General features: G+C 38.7%; 3 protein-coding genes across 6 annotated transcripts in view; all 3 read right to left on the bottom strand.

Annotated features, from left to right (window-relative positions):
• The window catches only part of LOC126498314 (glycine N-acyltransferase-like protein Keg1), a 73,978-nt gene that overhangs the window by 15,920 nt on the left and 44,767 nt on the right, over nt 1-13,291 (bottom strand). The window lies entirely within an intron of this gene.
• The window catches only part of LOC126498315 (glycine N-acyltransferase-like protein Keg1), a 111,800-nt gene that overhangs the window by 53,805 nt on the left and 44,704 nt on the right, over nt 1-13,291 (bottom strand). The window lies entirely within an intron of this gene.
• The window catches only part of LOC126498309 (glycine N-acyltransferase-like protein Keg1), a 15,214-nt gene continuing 10,199 nt past the window's right edge, over nt 8,277-13,291 (bottom strand). For all 3 annotated transcript variants that reach the window (XM_050136821.1, XM_050136823.1, XM_050136822.1), the window contains exons 5-6: nt 11,896-12,067; nt 8,277-9,509 (exon numbers count right to left, since the gene is read on the bottom strand). In XM_050136821.1, coding sequence (XP_049992778.1) covers nt 9,107-9,509; nt 11,896-12,067 — 575 coding nt within the window. In that variant the 3' untranslated portion in view covers nt 8,277-9,106. The remainder of the gene's footprint in view (nt 9,510-11,895; nt 12,068-13,291) is intronic.

The following is a 13,291-nucleotide window of genomic DNA, read 5'->3' as shown; positions in this document are numbered from 1 at the left end:
GGGAGGCTGGGAGGAGGCGGAAACTTTTTTTTCTTATTCTCAATAAAATAAAAAAAAAAAAAGATACCTGACCAGAAATTCGAAATATCTGCTTTAAAGATGTTCAAAGAACATTTAGAATTTTCTAAAGGTTTATTGTTTAAAAAAATTTCAAATAAGGTAGAAATACAATAATTGAACCAAAATGAAAACAAATATTTATTGACATATTGAAATTAAAAATAAAAAAATCAAATAAATTCTATATCTGAAACACAATAAATAAAATTGAAAACATAATGGAGAACATTGAGAATAGAATAGATCAAGTAGAAGATATAGTCCATGCTTTTAGAGATGGGACATTCAAAAATATCAATTAAAGAACAAAATGAAAGATGAATGAAATAGAATAAAGAAATGGTTTTTGTCTTGATTTATTTTGTTTGAGGGACTGAATTATAGGCTCAAATATTTCATGACATTGGAATTTTCTTGCTCCCACTTTGCTTTTCAGAGATAAGCGGGATAAATAATTAAGTATAAAGCCAATACCCTGACTTGGTTTTTTAATCTTTAACTTCAAAACCTCCAGAAATATGGGACAAGAAATTTCTGTTAATTATAAATTACTGTTTTTGGTTTTCTGCTATAATGGTGCAGACTGAGACAAAATGTATTTGTAACAAACTCTGTTATCAGAGTGGAGTATCTCTACACAAATAATATGGGAATTATAAAGAGTAACAATATATTCCACAAACTAATCTCCATGCAAACATTTCTAAAAAGTGTTATATTTCTATTTTTGCTGCTTTTCATTAAAAAAATTCCAGGCAATATATTTTGATCATATTTTCCCTTACTTCTATTCTTTTTAGATTCTTCATACCTAACAAACTTTATGCTCCTTCTCTTTCTCAGAACAAACACCCAAAACAAAACACCACAATAACAGAAATCAAAATACACAATCAATAGAACAATAAGAAAAAGCATTCCCAAAACAAAGCAAAATGAGACAAAATGTCTACAAAAAACTATTGAGTTTGTTTTGTGGTAGGCAACTACTAGTAGGTGTGGGGAAATGCCCTGATATGTGGTTAATATATCCAGTGAGATTCTATTGATGAAAGCAGATGTTTTCTTTACCAGTGGCTCTCAATTGCAGATAGCTTATTTGTTAGGGATAGGAGGCTGTTACCTTGGTACCCTGTCCATTTAAGAGACAAGCCCTGACCACTGCCAACCCTTCCCTTCTGCCGAGGCAAGCAGCTCTCTACCTTCTCCCTCTGTGTCTTTCTGCCTTTCTTCTGGAGAGGCAACCTCTGCTTTTCTCTCCTCTTCCTCTGTTGACTCTAGACTGAGGTTTCTATCCTGCCTGGTCCCATAGTTGTTAAGTCCCAAAGAAATACAGAGAGGGTGACATTAATTATGAACTGGTTGGTCAATTAGTTCAAACTTATTATCATCTCTTTCTTATATCTTACATTAGCCCATAATTTTTGTCTGTGTTAGCCATGTGGCTTAGTTCCTTTAGCAGTGAGGCTTTCTCATCTTGCTTACTCTGTATCTGGGTGACGACGAAAGACTGAGCTCTCCTCTTTCCAGAATTCTCCTGTTCTCATTGCTCTGCCTCTATTTCCTGACTGGTTGCCCCACCTATACTTCCTGCCTGGCTACTGGGCAATTAGCATTTTATTAAAATACAACTGACAAATCTTTACAAAGTACAAGAACATTGTCCCACAGCATTTCCCTTCTCCCTCTGCCCTTTTCCCTTCTTCCATAACCCACTTAATAAACTCTATACCCAAGCTCTCCCTGTATGGCTTTTTCTATCTGTCTGTCTCCTGCCGAGGCCTCAGGCCATATGCCAGGTGACCCACCAAAGCCTCGGATGAATCTCAGCTGCCCCTCGTGGGGCTGTCCCCGGGTCAGCAGCATTATAAATTATAAACAACTTGGCTTGAGAATTTTGTAGGACTCCTAACAGTGGAATTGGGGGTGTCTCTGACATTATCTTCAGAAGGCAGTAGGTGGCATACAGGAGGTGACAACTAGTATCCAGAAGGTCAGCCCACCAGATGAATGACTCTCTGATAGGGAGCCCCATCTGGAAGAGCTGTGTAGGATTGACTGTAGTGACCAGTATTCCTGTCTATAATTTCCCTCATGTGTCACATCATGTCTTCTGTAAGAACTGCATTTCTTCCCTAAGAAGAGCTATGGGTGTGTTCCCACTGCTTGTGTGTTAGTCTCAGGTATATAATCCATCTATTGGGCACAAATATAGCTGTGAAGGGTCATAAGGATGATTTATGCTTAATCTGTATAATTTTGATGAATATAACTAATAGTAGGATTTTTTACTACTCAAACTTACATAGAAAAACAATAGTATTCTCATTCACAAACACAGCTAATTTTAGACTTTAGAACATTTTCAAACAAACTGGTTGCCCTGGAGATGAATATTTGGTTTCCCCTAGAGACAAATACATAAGATCAATTTCCCAGGTGTTCATGCTGACTCAAGGGCAGAGCTTTAGGCAGCTTTAGCAAACATAACTTTCTCAGCAATTGAGGTTTTGCTCCACATGTTACTCAGTAATGTTGTCTGCTTTTAAAAACTAGAAAACTATGTAAGGAGAATAGGTCATGTTACTTGAGGAACTAATTGCATTTATAACTAACTCAGCATGCCTACAGTCATACCAAGCTGTGTCCCTACAGAGTACAAAACAAAGCTTGTAAATTCCAAGTTGCTTTGGAAAAGAATTCTAGGAAGAAAAAAAAAACACACTTGGCCTTTTTTCATTTGCTGGATTGCCAAGAATTTTTAAAAATTATTTTATTCTAATTGTATAAATATACATGTGTTTGTATTTGTGTGCGTGTATATATCATGTGTGTGAGGGTGCTTGTAGGAGCCAGTGGGGGTGTCACAGCCCTTGAAGTTAGAGTTACAGGTATCTGAGAACCACCTGACATGGTGTTGTATCCAAACTCCAGTTCTCCTGGTTTAGCAGAAAGTGTTGTTGATCACTAACCCATGTCTCTAGCCTAGAGTGTTTTGTTGTGATATTGATTTCTGTTTGTTTCCTGAGATTTTGTTTACAATCATTAAAAGCTGGCCACTGAGCTCTTCTTCCCTGAAAGTGCAGCTATTAAGTAACTGTATCCAGTGAACTCTTTGGTAATCTTGTGAGGCCTCTGGACCCCTCTTCAGGATAAGTGATGGACTGCTAAGTAAATTAAACACATGGATTATGGAGAAAACAAACTGGTACTGAAATACACTTACTTAAGTTGCAAATGATGATTAACTCCACAGCTAACAAATATCTAATGGCAAAGTCTAGTAGTGAGTACAACTATTTATTAAATGATTTTGTTATTACATTAAATATTTAAGAGAAGGTGATGTTTCAGTTTACCCTCAGCAAAAGAAATTAGACATAAAATTATATTGTCAGCATTAAGGGTGCAGCCAGCAGGAATGCTAATGTACTGTAATCATATATATATATATGTGTGTGTGTGTATATATATATATATATATAATAGAAGGAAATGCCAATGTGTTGCTAATATGTGATTTGGAGTTCATGAAAATCAATTATATATCTCTCTCTTCCCTGAATTTAAATGAAGCTCTGGGAAATCTACTGACCTAAGCAGAACTTCTTCCTGTCAAAACATGGCCTCTAATGCCAACAAATAGAAGCCACAGAAATGTACATTCTTTCCAATAATGAAGAGGACAATCCAATTGATTACCCCTTTTTTCCAATCTAAGTGCTAACAAAGTCAGCCCTGCTAGGTATCCAAGATCAAAGGGGAGCAGGTGCATTCAGGGTGGTATGACCACCATGCCAGTTCTTTCCTCAATAACAGATGTTATGAAGTGGATTGCTGCAAATCTTAAAAAAAATTAATGAGTTTGGTAATTTGAATGAGAATGGCCCCCTGAGGCTAATATATTTGAATACTTGGTTCCCAGTTGGATAAAACTCTTTGGGAAAGATTAGGAGGTGTTTTCTTGTTGAAGTGGTGTGTCACTGGGGCAGGCTTTAAGGTTTCAAAAGCTTGAGTCCTTCCCAGTTAGTTCTCTGCCTACCTCCTACTTGCCAATCAGGATTTAAGCTCTCAGCTACTTCTCTAGCACCATGCCTGCCTGATTCCATGCTCTCTATCATGATACTCATGGATTCACCTTCTGAAACTCTTAAGTTTTGCATAGACTCTTTCTTCTGTAAGTTGTTTTGGTAGTGTTATTTTGTCATGGCAATTGAAAGGTAACTAAGGCAGTGCTAAAAGTGATTGCCATTGTAGCTTTATTTTTTCTTTTAAATTAAATTAGACATTTTATTCTAATTTCTATTTCTACTTTTTATGTCTATATAATTTTACCTTATATATTATTTGATAATTTCATATATATATTTAACGTATTCTGATCATATCCACTGCCCACCTTCTCTAGACGGTCCCCCAACATGACTCTTCCAAACTTCTTTTTTTTAATTTATTTTTATTATTTAATTAATAATTTCCACCTCCTCCCCCTCCTTCTATTTCACTCCAGTCCCTCCATCCCTCTTCCCCTCCCTCTCCTGTCCAAAGAGCAGTTCCCTGCCCTGTGAGAAGTTCAAGGTCCTCCCCCCGCCATCCAAGATTAGGAAGGTGAGCATCCAAACAGTCTAGGCTCCCACGAAGTCATTACATGCAGTAGGATCAAAACCCAGTGCCATTATTCTTGGCTTTTCAGTCAGCCCTCCTAGTCAGCCACATTCAGGGAGTCTGGTTTGATCACATGCTCCGTCATCCAGCTGACTTTGATGAGCTCCCATTAGATCAGCCCTACCGTCTCAGTGGGTGGGCACACCCCTCACAGTCCTAACTTCCTTGCTCTTGTTCTCCCTCCTTCTGCTCCTCATTTAGACCTTAGGAGCTCAGTCCAGTGTTCCAATGTGGGTCTCTGTCTCTAGCTTCATCCATCGCCAGATGATGTTTCTATGGTGATATGCAAGATATTCATCAGTATGGCTATAGGATAGGGTCATTTCAGGCTCCCTCTCCTCAGCTGCCCAAGGATCTAGCTGGGGCCATCTTCATGGACACCTGGGAACACCTCTAGAGTCAAGTCTCTTGCCGACCCTAAAATAGCTCCCTTAATTAAGATATATACTTCCCTACACCCATATCCACCCTGCCTCCATCCCAACCATCCCATTCCCCCAACCTCTTCCCATCCTCCCCTTCTCACTTTTTTCTCCCCATTTCCCCTTACCCCCACTCCATCCCCATCCCCAAATTTCCAATTTTTGCCTGGCAATCTTGTCTCCTTCCAATATCAGGAGGATAACTTTATGTTTTTCTTTGGGATCACCTTCTTATTTAGCTTCTCTAGGATTTCATATTATAGGCTCAATGTCCTTTATTTATGGCTAGAATCCACTTATGAGTGAGTACATACCATATTCATCTTTTTGGGTCTGGGTTACCTCACTCAGGATAGTGTTTTTTGTTTCCATCCATTTGCATGCAAAATTCAAGATGTCATTGTTTTTATTTATTTATTTATTTATTTATTTATTTATTTTTACCGCTGAGTAGTACTCTAATGAGTACATATTCCACACTTTCTTTATCCATTCTTCTGTTGAGGGGCATCTAGGTTGTTTCCAGGTTCTGGCTATTACAAATAATGCTGCTATGAACATAGTTGAACAAATACTTTTGTAGTATGATTGGGAATCTCTTGGGTATATTCCCAAGAGTGGTATTGCTGTATCCTGGGGTAGGTTGATCCCGAATTTCCTGAGAAACTGCAACACTGATTTCCAAAGTGGTTGCACAAGTTTGCATTCCCACCAGCAAAGGATGAGTGTACCCCTTCCTCCACAACCTATCCAGCAAAGGCTATCATCGGTGTTTTTGATTCTAGCTATTCTGACAGGTGTAAGATGATATCTCAAAGTTGTTTTGATTTGCATTTGCCTGATCATTAAGGAAGTTGAGCATGACCTTAAGTGTCATTTAGCCATTAGAACTTCTTCTATTGAGAATTCTCTGTTCAATTCAGTGCCCCATTTTTTAATTGGGTAATTAGCATTTTAAAGTCTAGTTTCTTGAGTTCTTTATATATTTTGGAGATCAGACCTTTGACTGTTGCGGAGTTGGTGAAGATCTTCTCCCAGTCAGTGGGTTGCCTTTTTGTCTTAGTGACAGTGTCCTTTGCTTTGCAGAAGCTTCTCAGTTTCAGGAAGTCCCATTTATTCAATGTTGCCCTTAATGTGTGTGCTGCTGGGGTTATACGTAGGAAGAGATCTCCTGTGCCCATATGTTGTAGAGTACTTCCCACTTTCTCTTCTGTCAGGTTCAGTGTGTTTAGATTGATATTGAGGTCTTTAATCCATTTGGACTTGAGTTTTGTGCATGGTGATAGATATGGATCTATTTTCATTCTTCGCAGGTTGACATCCAGTTCTGCCAGCACCATTTGTTGAACATGCTTTCTTTCTTCCATGATATACGTTTAGCTCCTTTATCAAAAATCAGGTGTTCATAGGTTTGTGGGTTAAAATCCGGGTCTTCTGTTCAATTCCATTGGTCGATTTCCCTGTTTTTATACAAGTACCGAGCTGTTTTCAATACTGTAGCTTTGTAATAGAGTTTGAAGTCAGGGATGGTAATGGCTCCAGAAGTTCCTTTATTCTATAAGATTGTTTTGCTATCCTGGGTTTTTTGTTTTTCCATATAAAGTTGATTATTGTCCTCTCAAGATCTGTGAAGAATTTTAATGGGACCTTGATGGGGATTGCATTGAATTTATAAATTGCCTTTGGTAGAATTGCCGTTTTTACTATGTTGATCTTCCCAATCCAAGAGCAAGGGAGATCCTTATATTTTCTGGTATCCTCTTCAATTTCTTTCTTCAAAGACTTAAAGTTCTTGTCAAATAGATCTTTCACTTTCTTGGTTAGAGTTACCCCAAGATATTTTATGCTGTTTGTGGCTATCGTGAAAGATGATGCTTCTCTGATTTCCCTCTCTGTTTCCTTATCCTTTGTGTATAGGAGGGCAACTGATTTTTTGGAGTTGATCTTGTATCCTGCCATGTTACTATTAGCTGTAGGAGTTCTTTGGTGGAGTTTTTGGGGTCGTTTATGTACACCATCATATCATCTGCAAATAACGGAAGTTTAACTTCTTCCTTTCCAATTCGAATCCCCTTGATTCCCTTATGTTGTCTTATTGCTATTGCTAGAACTTCAAGCACTATATTGAAGTGGTATGGAGAGAGTGGAAAATGAGGACTGATGAGATGCCAAGGACAATGGCACTGGTTTTTGGTACTACTGCATGTAATGGCTTTTTGAGCCTAGCCTGTTTGGATGCTCATCTTCCTAGACCTGGATGGAGGGGAAAGGATCTTGGACTTCACACAGGGCAGGGAACCCTGACTGCTCTTAGGACTGGAGAGAGAGGGGAGAGGAGTGCGGGAGGTGGAGGGAATTGGGAGGCAGGGAGGAGGCAGAAATATTTTCAATTAAAAAAAAAGAAAAGCATATTAAAGCATTGTTTTAAAATGAACCCCTGGCAGTTTGACTTTAGATTGAAAAATAAAGTAAATATTCTGTCATTTACAGGAACCATGAGGGGGCAAAACAACTTAAACAACTGTTTGGAGCCACAGTACTGGCAGCAGAAGGATTTGAGTGCTGGAGGGAAGAACTCAGGGGCTGTCTGCTGTAGGAGATTTAGACGGTTGTTGCTGGAAACATACTTAGGAAAATTTACTTTAATTCAGATAATAAAATTAAGACATAACATTTACCCTCTCTATTAAAGCTATGGTCTTTCTACAGTCCAAGATCTCCCTCCCTCTCTCTCCCCCGTTCCCTTAGCCCTCCAGTTTTTCTTTTCTTCTCCGTCTTCACCCTCCCCTTTTCTCTCTCTCCTACGTTAAGACATCCACTTTCCTGGTTTGAGTGCTGTTGTTTCCTCCTCTCCCTACAGTGCTCTCCCTTCTAACATTTAAGCTTCTATAAATAAAGTTTAGTTTTATTAAATATGAACATTAGTATGAAGTAACATAGCTCAACCTTTAGAACAATGTTAATTTCTTCTTCCTGGTGTGGGAACAAATAGTGAAAGTCATTGTAAATTACAGAAAAATGATCTTTTCTTAAAATTACATTTTTTATTTGTGATTAACATGTCACGGAACACCTGTGGAGGCCAGAGGACAACTTGATGGAATTGGTTTTCTTCTTCCAGGTAATGGCTTGATTGCAAACATCTGTACTTTCTTATCCCAGGTTTATTTCTTAATAATTCTACAATTTCATCACACACATTGGGCATCTGTGTATGCATGTGTAGTATTTTTTACATACTAACAATATAACAGCTAGGAAGTGACCTGGGAGAGAATGATTTTGAATAGGTATTTATAGGTGACAAGCTACTCCTCCAGTCAATCAAAGAAAAACAACAGAAAGCCAGAGGTGGTATGAATATGTGTAGTGCGGCAGGTCACAAAACAATTCTACTTGCTAATGTGCATGGATCGGAAGCTGTAAGAGCAAAGTAGAAAAGAAAATGATTTAATTAAATGCATTAGAGCAGTGTTCTCAACCTTCAGATGGCAAAACCTTTGGTTTTGAATGAATGAAAGGGTTTGAATGACCCTTTCACAAGGGTTGATTAAGACCTTCAGAAAACTTAGATATATATTTTATGATTCATAACAGTAGCAAAATTACACTTATAAAGTACAATAAAAATAATTTTATGGTTAGGGTTTACCACAACATGAGGCACTGTAATAAAGAGTATAAGAAGTATTAGGAAGTTTGAGAACCACTGTGTTAGAGGCAACCTGAGAATGTGAGACCTGTAACAGAGTTGGAGCAGGAGACAGTGACCTTCTGCATGACAAGGAAATGGAGTTAAGTACATGAGCAATGTGAGGGCAGAGAAAGAGGGTGTGTTTCATGATATATCCCTGCTTTCTAGAAACACACATCCACCTAATGACAATTTAGTACTTCTCTCTGTTCACCCAGCTGTTTCTCCATGTACAAGGACTGTACTCTCAACACTCTTTGCAGCTTCATAGAGGCTCATAATTCCATTGGTTCCAAGTACAGGGCATGGGGACATAAGCCAGCTTGGCAACCCCTCTCTGCATGGTGAAGTTAGCTTTATCCACATGTGCATACATGGGGAAGCCAAGATCATTTAGAGTCTGAATCTGGTGGGACCCAACATGTAAAATGAGACCCTGGTTCCGGTACTGAGGCAAGGTGCCTCCCATTCTCAATTCTCCAGTGTGGTCCATCAGGCTCCATGACACAGGAATCCTGTCAGGCCCCATAATACAGAAGCTGGGGAAGGTGTGGATACAGCGCTCAATGAACTTCTGACTTTTCTCATTGCCACCAAAATGCCAGATGCTATTCACCAACGCAGCATGTGTAACATCCAGGGAGGTGAATTTGAACAATTCTTGATTACTGTTGGGAACAAGAGGAAAGAGCAGCCATTAGTCACATAGGTTATGAATAATTTTATTCATTTTCCCCTAAATTGCCCCAAGAGTCAGACAGCAGACTCACTAAGACTGTGTGCTCTGTAGCCAGACTGTCTGAGCTCCTACCAGCACTGTGTGCATTAACTGTTGATTAATTGTTCTTCACTTTTTGTGTTTCCCCATCTAGTGAGAAGGGCTAATAAACAACTTGCAATGGTGTGGGAGGCTTCAGGAGTCATTTTAGGATGAGCTCTGTAGGTGGAGCTAGACACTCTTTTTTCAACTCTGGTTCACTCATCCATGTGCTAAGCAAACTATTCTACCACTAGATTCTGCTTTCTGCCAAGACTTGGGCTAACTTTTAGCTCACAGTAGAACAAAAGTTCCCAGTAGCTTTTGGAGGGAGTGTTCTCCAGGTTCCCATGTAGTACACAGGAGAACAGGGTACTTCCAGCAGGAAAGTTCCACAAAGGGCTTTGGAATCGAGCATCCTCAAGTTATGTACTCACTGTTGGCTTCTGGTTCTCCTCAGCATTATGTTAAACATAAATGGGGATAATGTAAAATGTGTACAAAATATTTTTATTAGGATTCAGTTGTTGCATGAAAAGAATTCACTGAACACATATTGGTTTAAAACCCATTGTGTGGCAGCTCCCGATGATCCTAACTCTTGCTGGGTTTTCATTATTGGTAGAGGATGAATCAAATATCAAATCTGTAGAATAAATTAACTAGTTTCAATTACTCATGAGTGCTATGAGTAAAATAAATGTGAACCCTGTGCAGTGGTGACTTTTACTGAAGTGATTTACCCAGACTGTGATGAAGTAAATTGTGAGCTGATCTGCATAACAAAGTAAGTCATTAGTGTAATAACTGATCTGCACAGGGGCGAGAAGTTTTAGACAGGGAGGTGCTAATTTTGGAGACCTGAGCTCATAAAGGTCAAATAGAATTGCAGCAAAACTATGGCATAGCATCAGTACCTTCTGCATTTAGCTCTAACACTAGAAACAATGTTAAATCATTCACATGATGCTTCATGTCACCTAACCAATATTATAGTGAGAACTGACTTTCTGAGAGAGAGAAGGAATGAGCAAGAGAGTGAGTTAGTGAGTGAGCAAAAGAGAGAGATAGAGAATTTGAATGGTTCCCTTTCCTCTAAATCTACCAAAATAATTAACATGAAGTAAACTGATGTGAACCAATCTGTCAAATTCTAATGTGTGCCTTCCTTTTCTATTTTATGTGGGAAATAACACTGAAATGACAAAAGTTTGCTTGTGTTATTTTAGCTTAGCTCAGTCTATAAAATCAACCTCTTTCTCTTTAGGCTACATCCATGAGAATACTACTTTGAAAGAATGGCTCAAACTCTGACTTTAGACTCATGTCTAAAAGACAGGTTATGTTTTAAAAATAAACTTGTAGTATTTTTTAAAATGTCTGCAAGTTTTGTAGGGAAGAAACAAGATAATGCCTGAGAAATAGATGAAAATCTCCTCTTAGAGGGCTGAGAAGTTCAGAAAGATTTGAAAGCATGTCAGGGAGCTTTGAAATCTTGTTAGCAGGAGAGGACGTGATCCTTATTTAAGTTTTATTGTAATTAGAAAGCTACTCTGCAGAATATGGTTGGATAGGTACCAGGGCAAAGGCTATCAGAGTGTGTGAAGGCATGGCTAGTTAAACGGTAACCTACATTCAGCTTGTATAGGCAAGTAAGATTTTTAATTGAATATATATATATATGTGTATGTATATATATATGGATGTTACATGTTCACGTATGAAAATCAGAATGTAAATATTGGGAGTTTGTTAACTTTCTCTTCATATAGGCTACAGGGATTGAATTAAAGTCATCACACTTGGTATCAAGAACTTTTAGCTGCTGAGACATCTTGCTAGTCCTTTATGCAGATAATATTGTTTTAAAATGGATTTTTGAACACCAAGTCTAAGACTTCAATATAAGCTCATCTCAGTTATTCTGTGGGTCCCAAATCTACTGATAAGAGTCCTCACAACAAATAAAAGAAGAAAAGACACAGAGGACAAAGAAGCTCGGGTGAAAGTGAGTTTAGTGAGTGGAGCATTGCTGCCCAAGGCCAAGGTACTCCTGGAATGACAATGTGTGTGGGAAAAGAACATAAGGAATTCTATCCTGTGGATTCCAATGCAGCACAGCCTTGCTCAGATCTTGATTTCTACCTTCTAGACTCCAAAACAATGATGGATCACATGTGCTTTGATTTATCCTTATCTTTTAAGGTGGCCTTCTAACGATCACTTCAGAAATCTAACACAGGAAGCATGTTATTAGTAAGATAATGATTGGGGCAGAACAACTTTGAAACACTTACATGGGCCTGGTATTGTCACTGCTGCGTACTAAGTTATTCACGTCCACCAAGGAAGGAGCCAGTTTCTTTGCTGTTTCAAGCATCATATAGAGAATGCACTGTGTATGCTTGACCTTGCCCGAGTTAATGGCTCCAAGATTTTCTATCACTTTGTCCAGGCTTGACTGTGAACCTTGATGGGGAAACAAGGCAGCAAATGATATACCATTATTCATCTTAACATTTGGGAAAGGCTATTCAGTGTATTCAAAGGGGATATGAATATAAAATCATCATGTCTTATGTTAAATCTTGACCAGCTTCATATGATAAACGCTATATCCCTCTCTTTTCCTAAATTTAAGTTTTGGATTGTATCACAAACCTTAACTACTTAAGACTAATGACCCCGGAATTCTGCATCTAGGTGAGAGCTGTGTAGCTTGGTCTGTTTGTGGGCCCCTAGCAGTGGGGCCAGAACATGTCCTTGTTGCATGAGCTGGCTCTTTGGAACCTAATCTCTATGGTGGGATGCCTTACCCAGCCTTAATGCAGTGGGGAGGATCTTGGTCCTGCCTCAATTTCATATGCCCTGCTTTGTTGACTCCCATGGGAGGGCCTACCTCTTCTGAATGAAAACCGAGAAGTTGTGGATTGTGGGTTGTGTAGAAGGAAGATGGGGTGGGAATGAGAAGAGAGGAGGAAGTGAAAACTGTGGTTGGTATGTAAAATTTTCTTTTAGAAAATACACTTATAGCTACCAAAGGAGACGATGTAGAAGTATGTTAACTGAAATTGAAGGGACATTTCTAAGTATGCAATCCATTAAATTGTCAGTATTAGGTTCACAGTACCTATCTATTGCACTAATATGACTACCTTAACCCTTAATTACTTTGGTTCAGTCATAAAACTTGCTTGGGCTCTTGAGAAGGATGTGATTTAGCAAACATAGTTCAAAGAGTGCACTGACGTTGACTTTCACTTTCTGTTTCTAATCCTATGATTTTTCTTGTCACTCAGTCCACTTCCATCCCTGAGGTTAAGAGTTGGCACAGTTTTATTATGAAATACCAGACTTGGGATCACGGTGAGCTATTTCTATGAGCTCATCATTACCCTCCAGACAACTGAGCTCATATGTGTGAATCCAGGTGAAACTAGCAGAGCTGGTGAATGGATATCGATCCCAATTGTAAGCTAAAATGATTGTTTTGAACTGATATTGAAAATTTGAGCTGGGCAGTGGTGGTGCACAACTTTAATCCCAGAACTCAGGAAGCAGAGGCAGAAGAATCTCTGTGAGTTCGAGGCCAGTCTTATGTACAAGAGCTAGTTCCAGGACAGGCCTCAAAACTACAGAGAACCCTGTCTCAAAAAACCAAAAAAAAAAAAAAAAAAAAAAAAGAAAAAAAAA

Source organism: Alexandromys fortis, unplaced genomic scaffold (genome assembly GCF_014885135.2).
Source record: "Alexandromys fortis isolate MF-2015 unplaced genomic scaffold, M_Fortis_MF-2015_v1.1 scaffold_3, whole genome shotgun sequence".
Classification (NCBI taxonomy): domain Eukaryota; kingdom Metazoa; phylum Chordata; class Mammalia; order Rodentia; family Cricetidae; genus Alexandromys; species Alexandromys fortis.
This window is presented reverse-complemented; position numbering and strand designations above follow the sequence as displayed.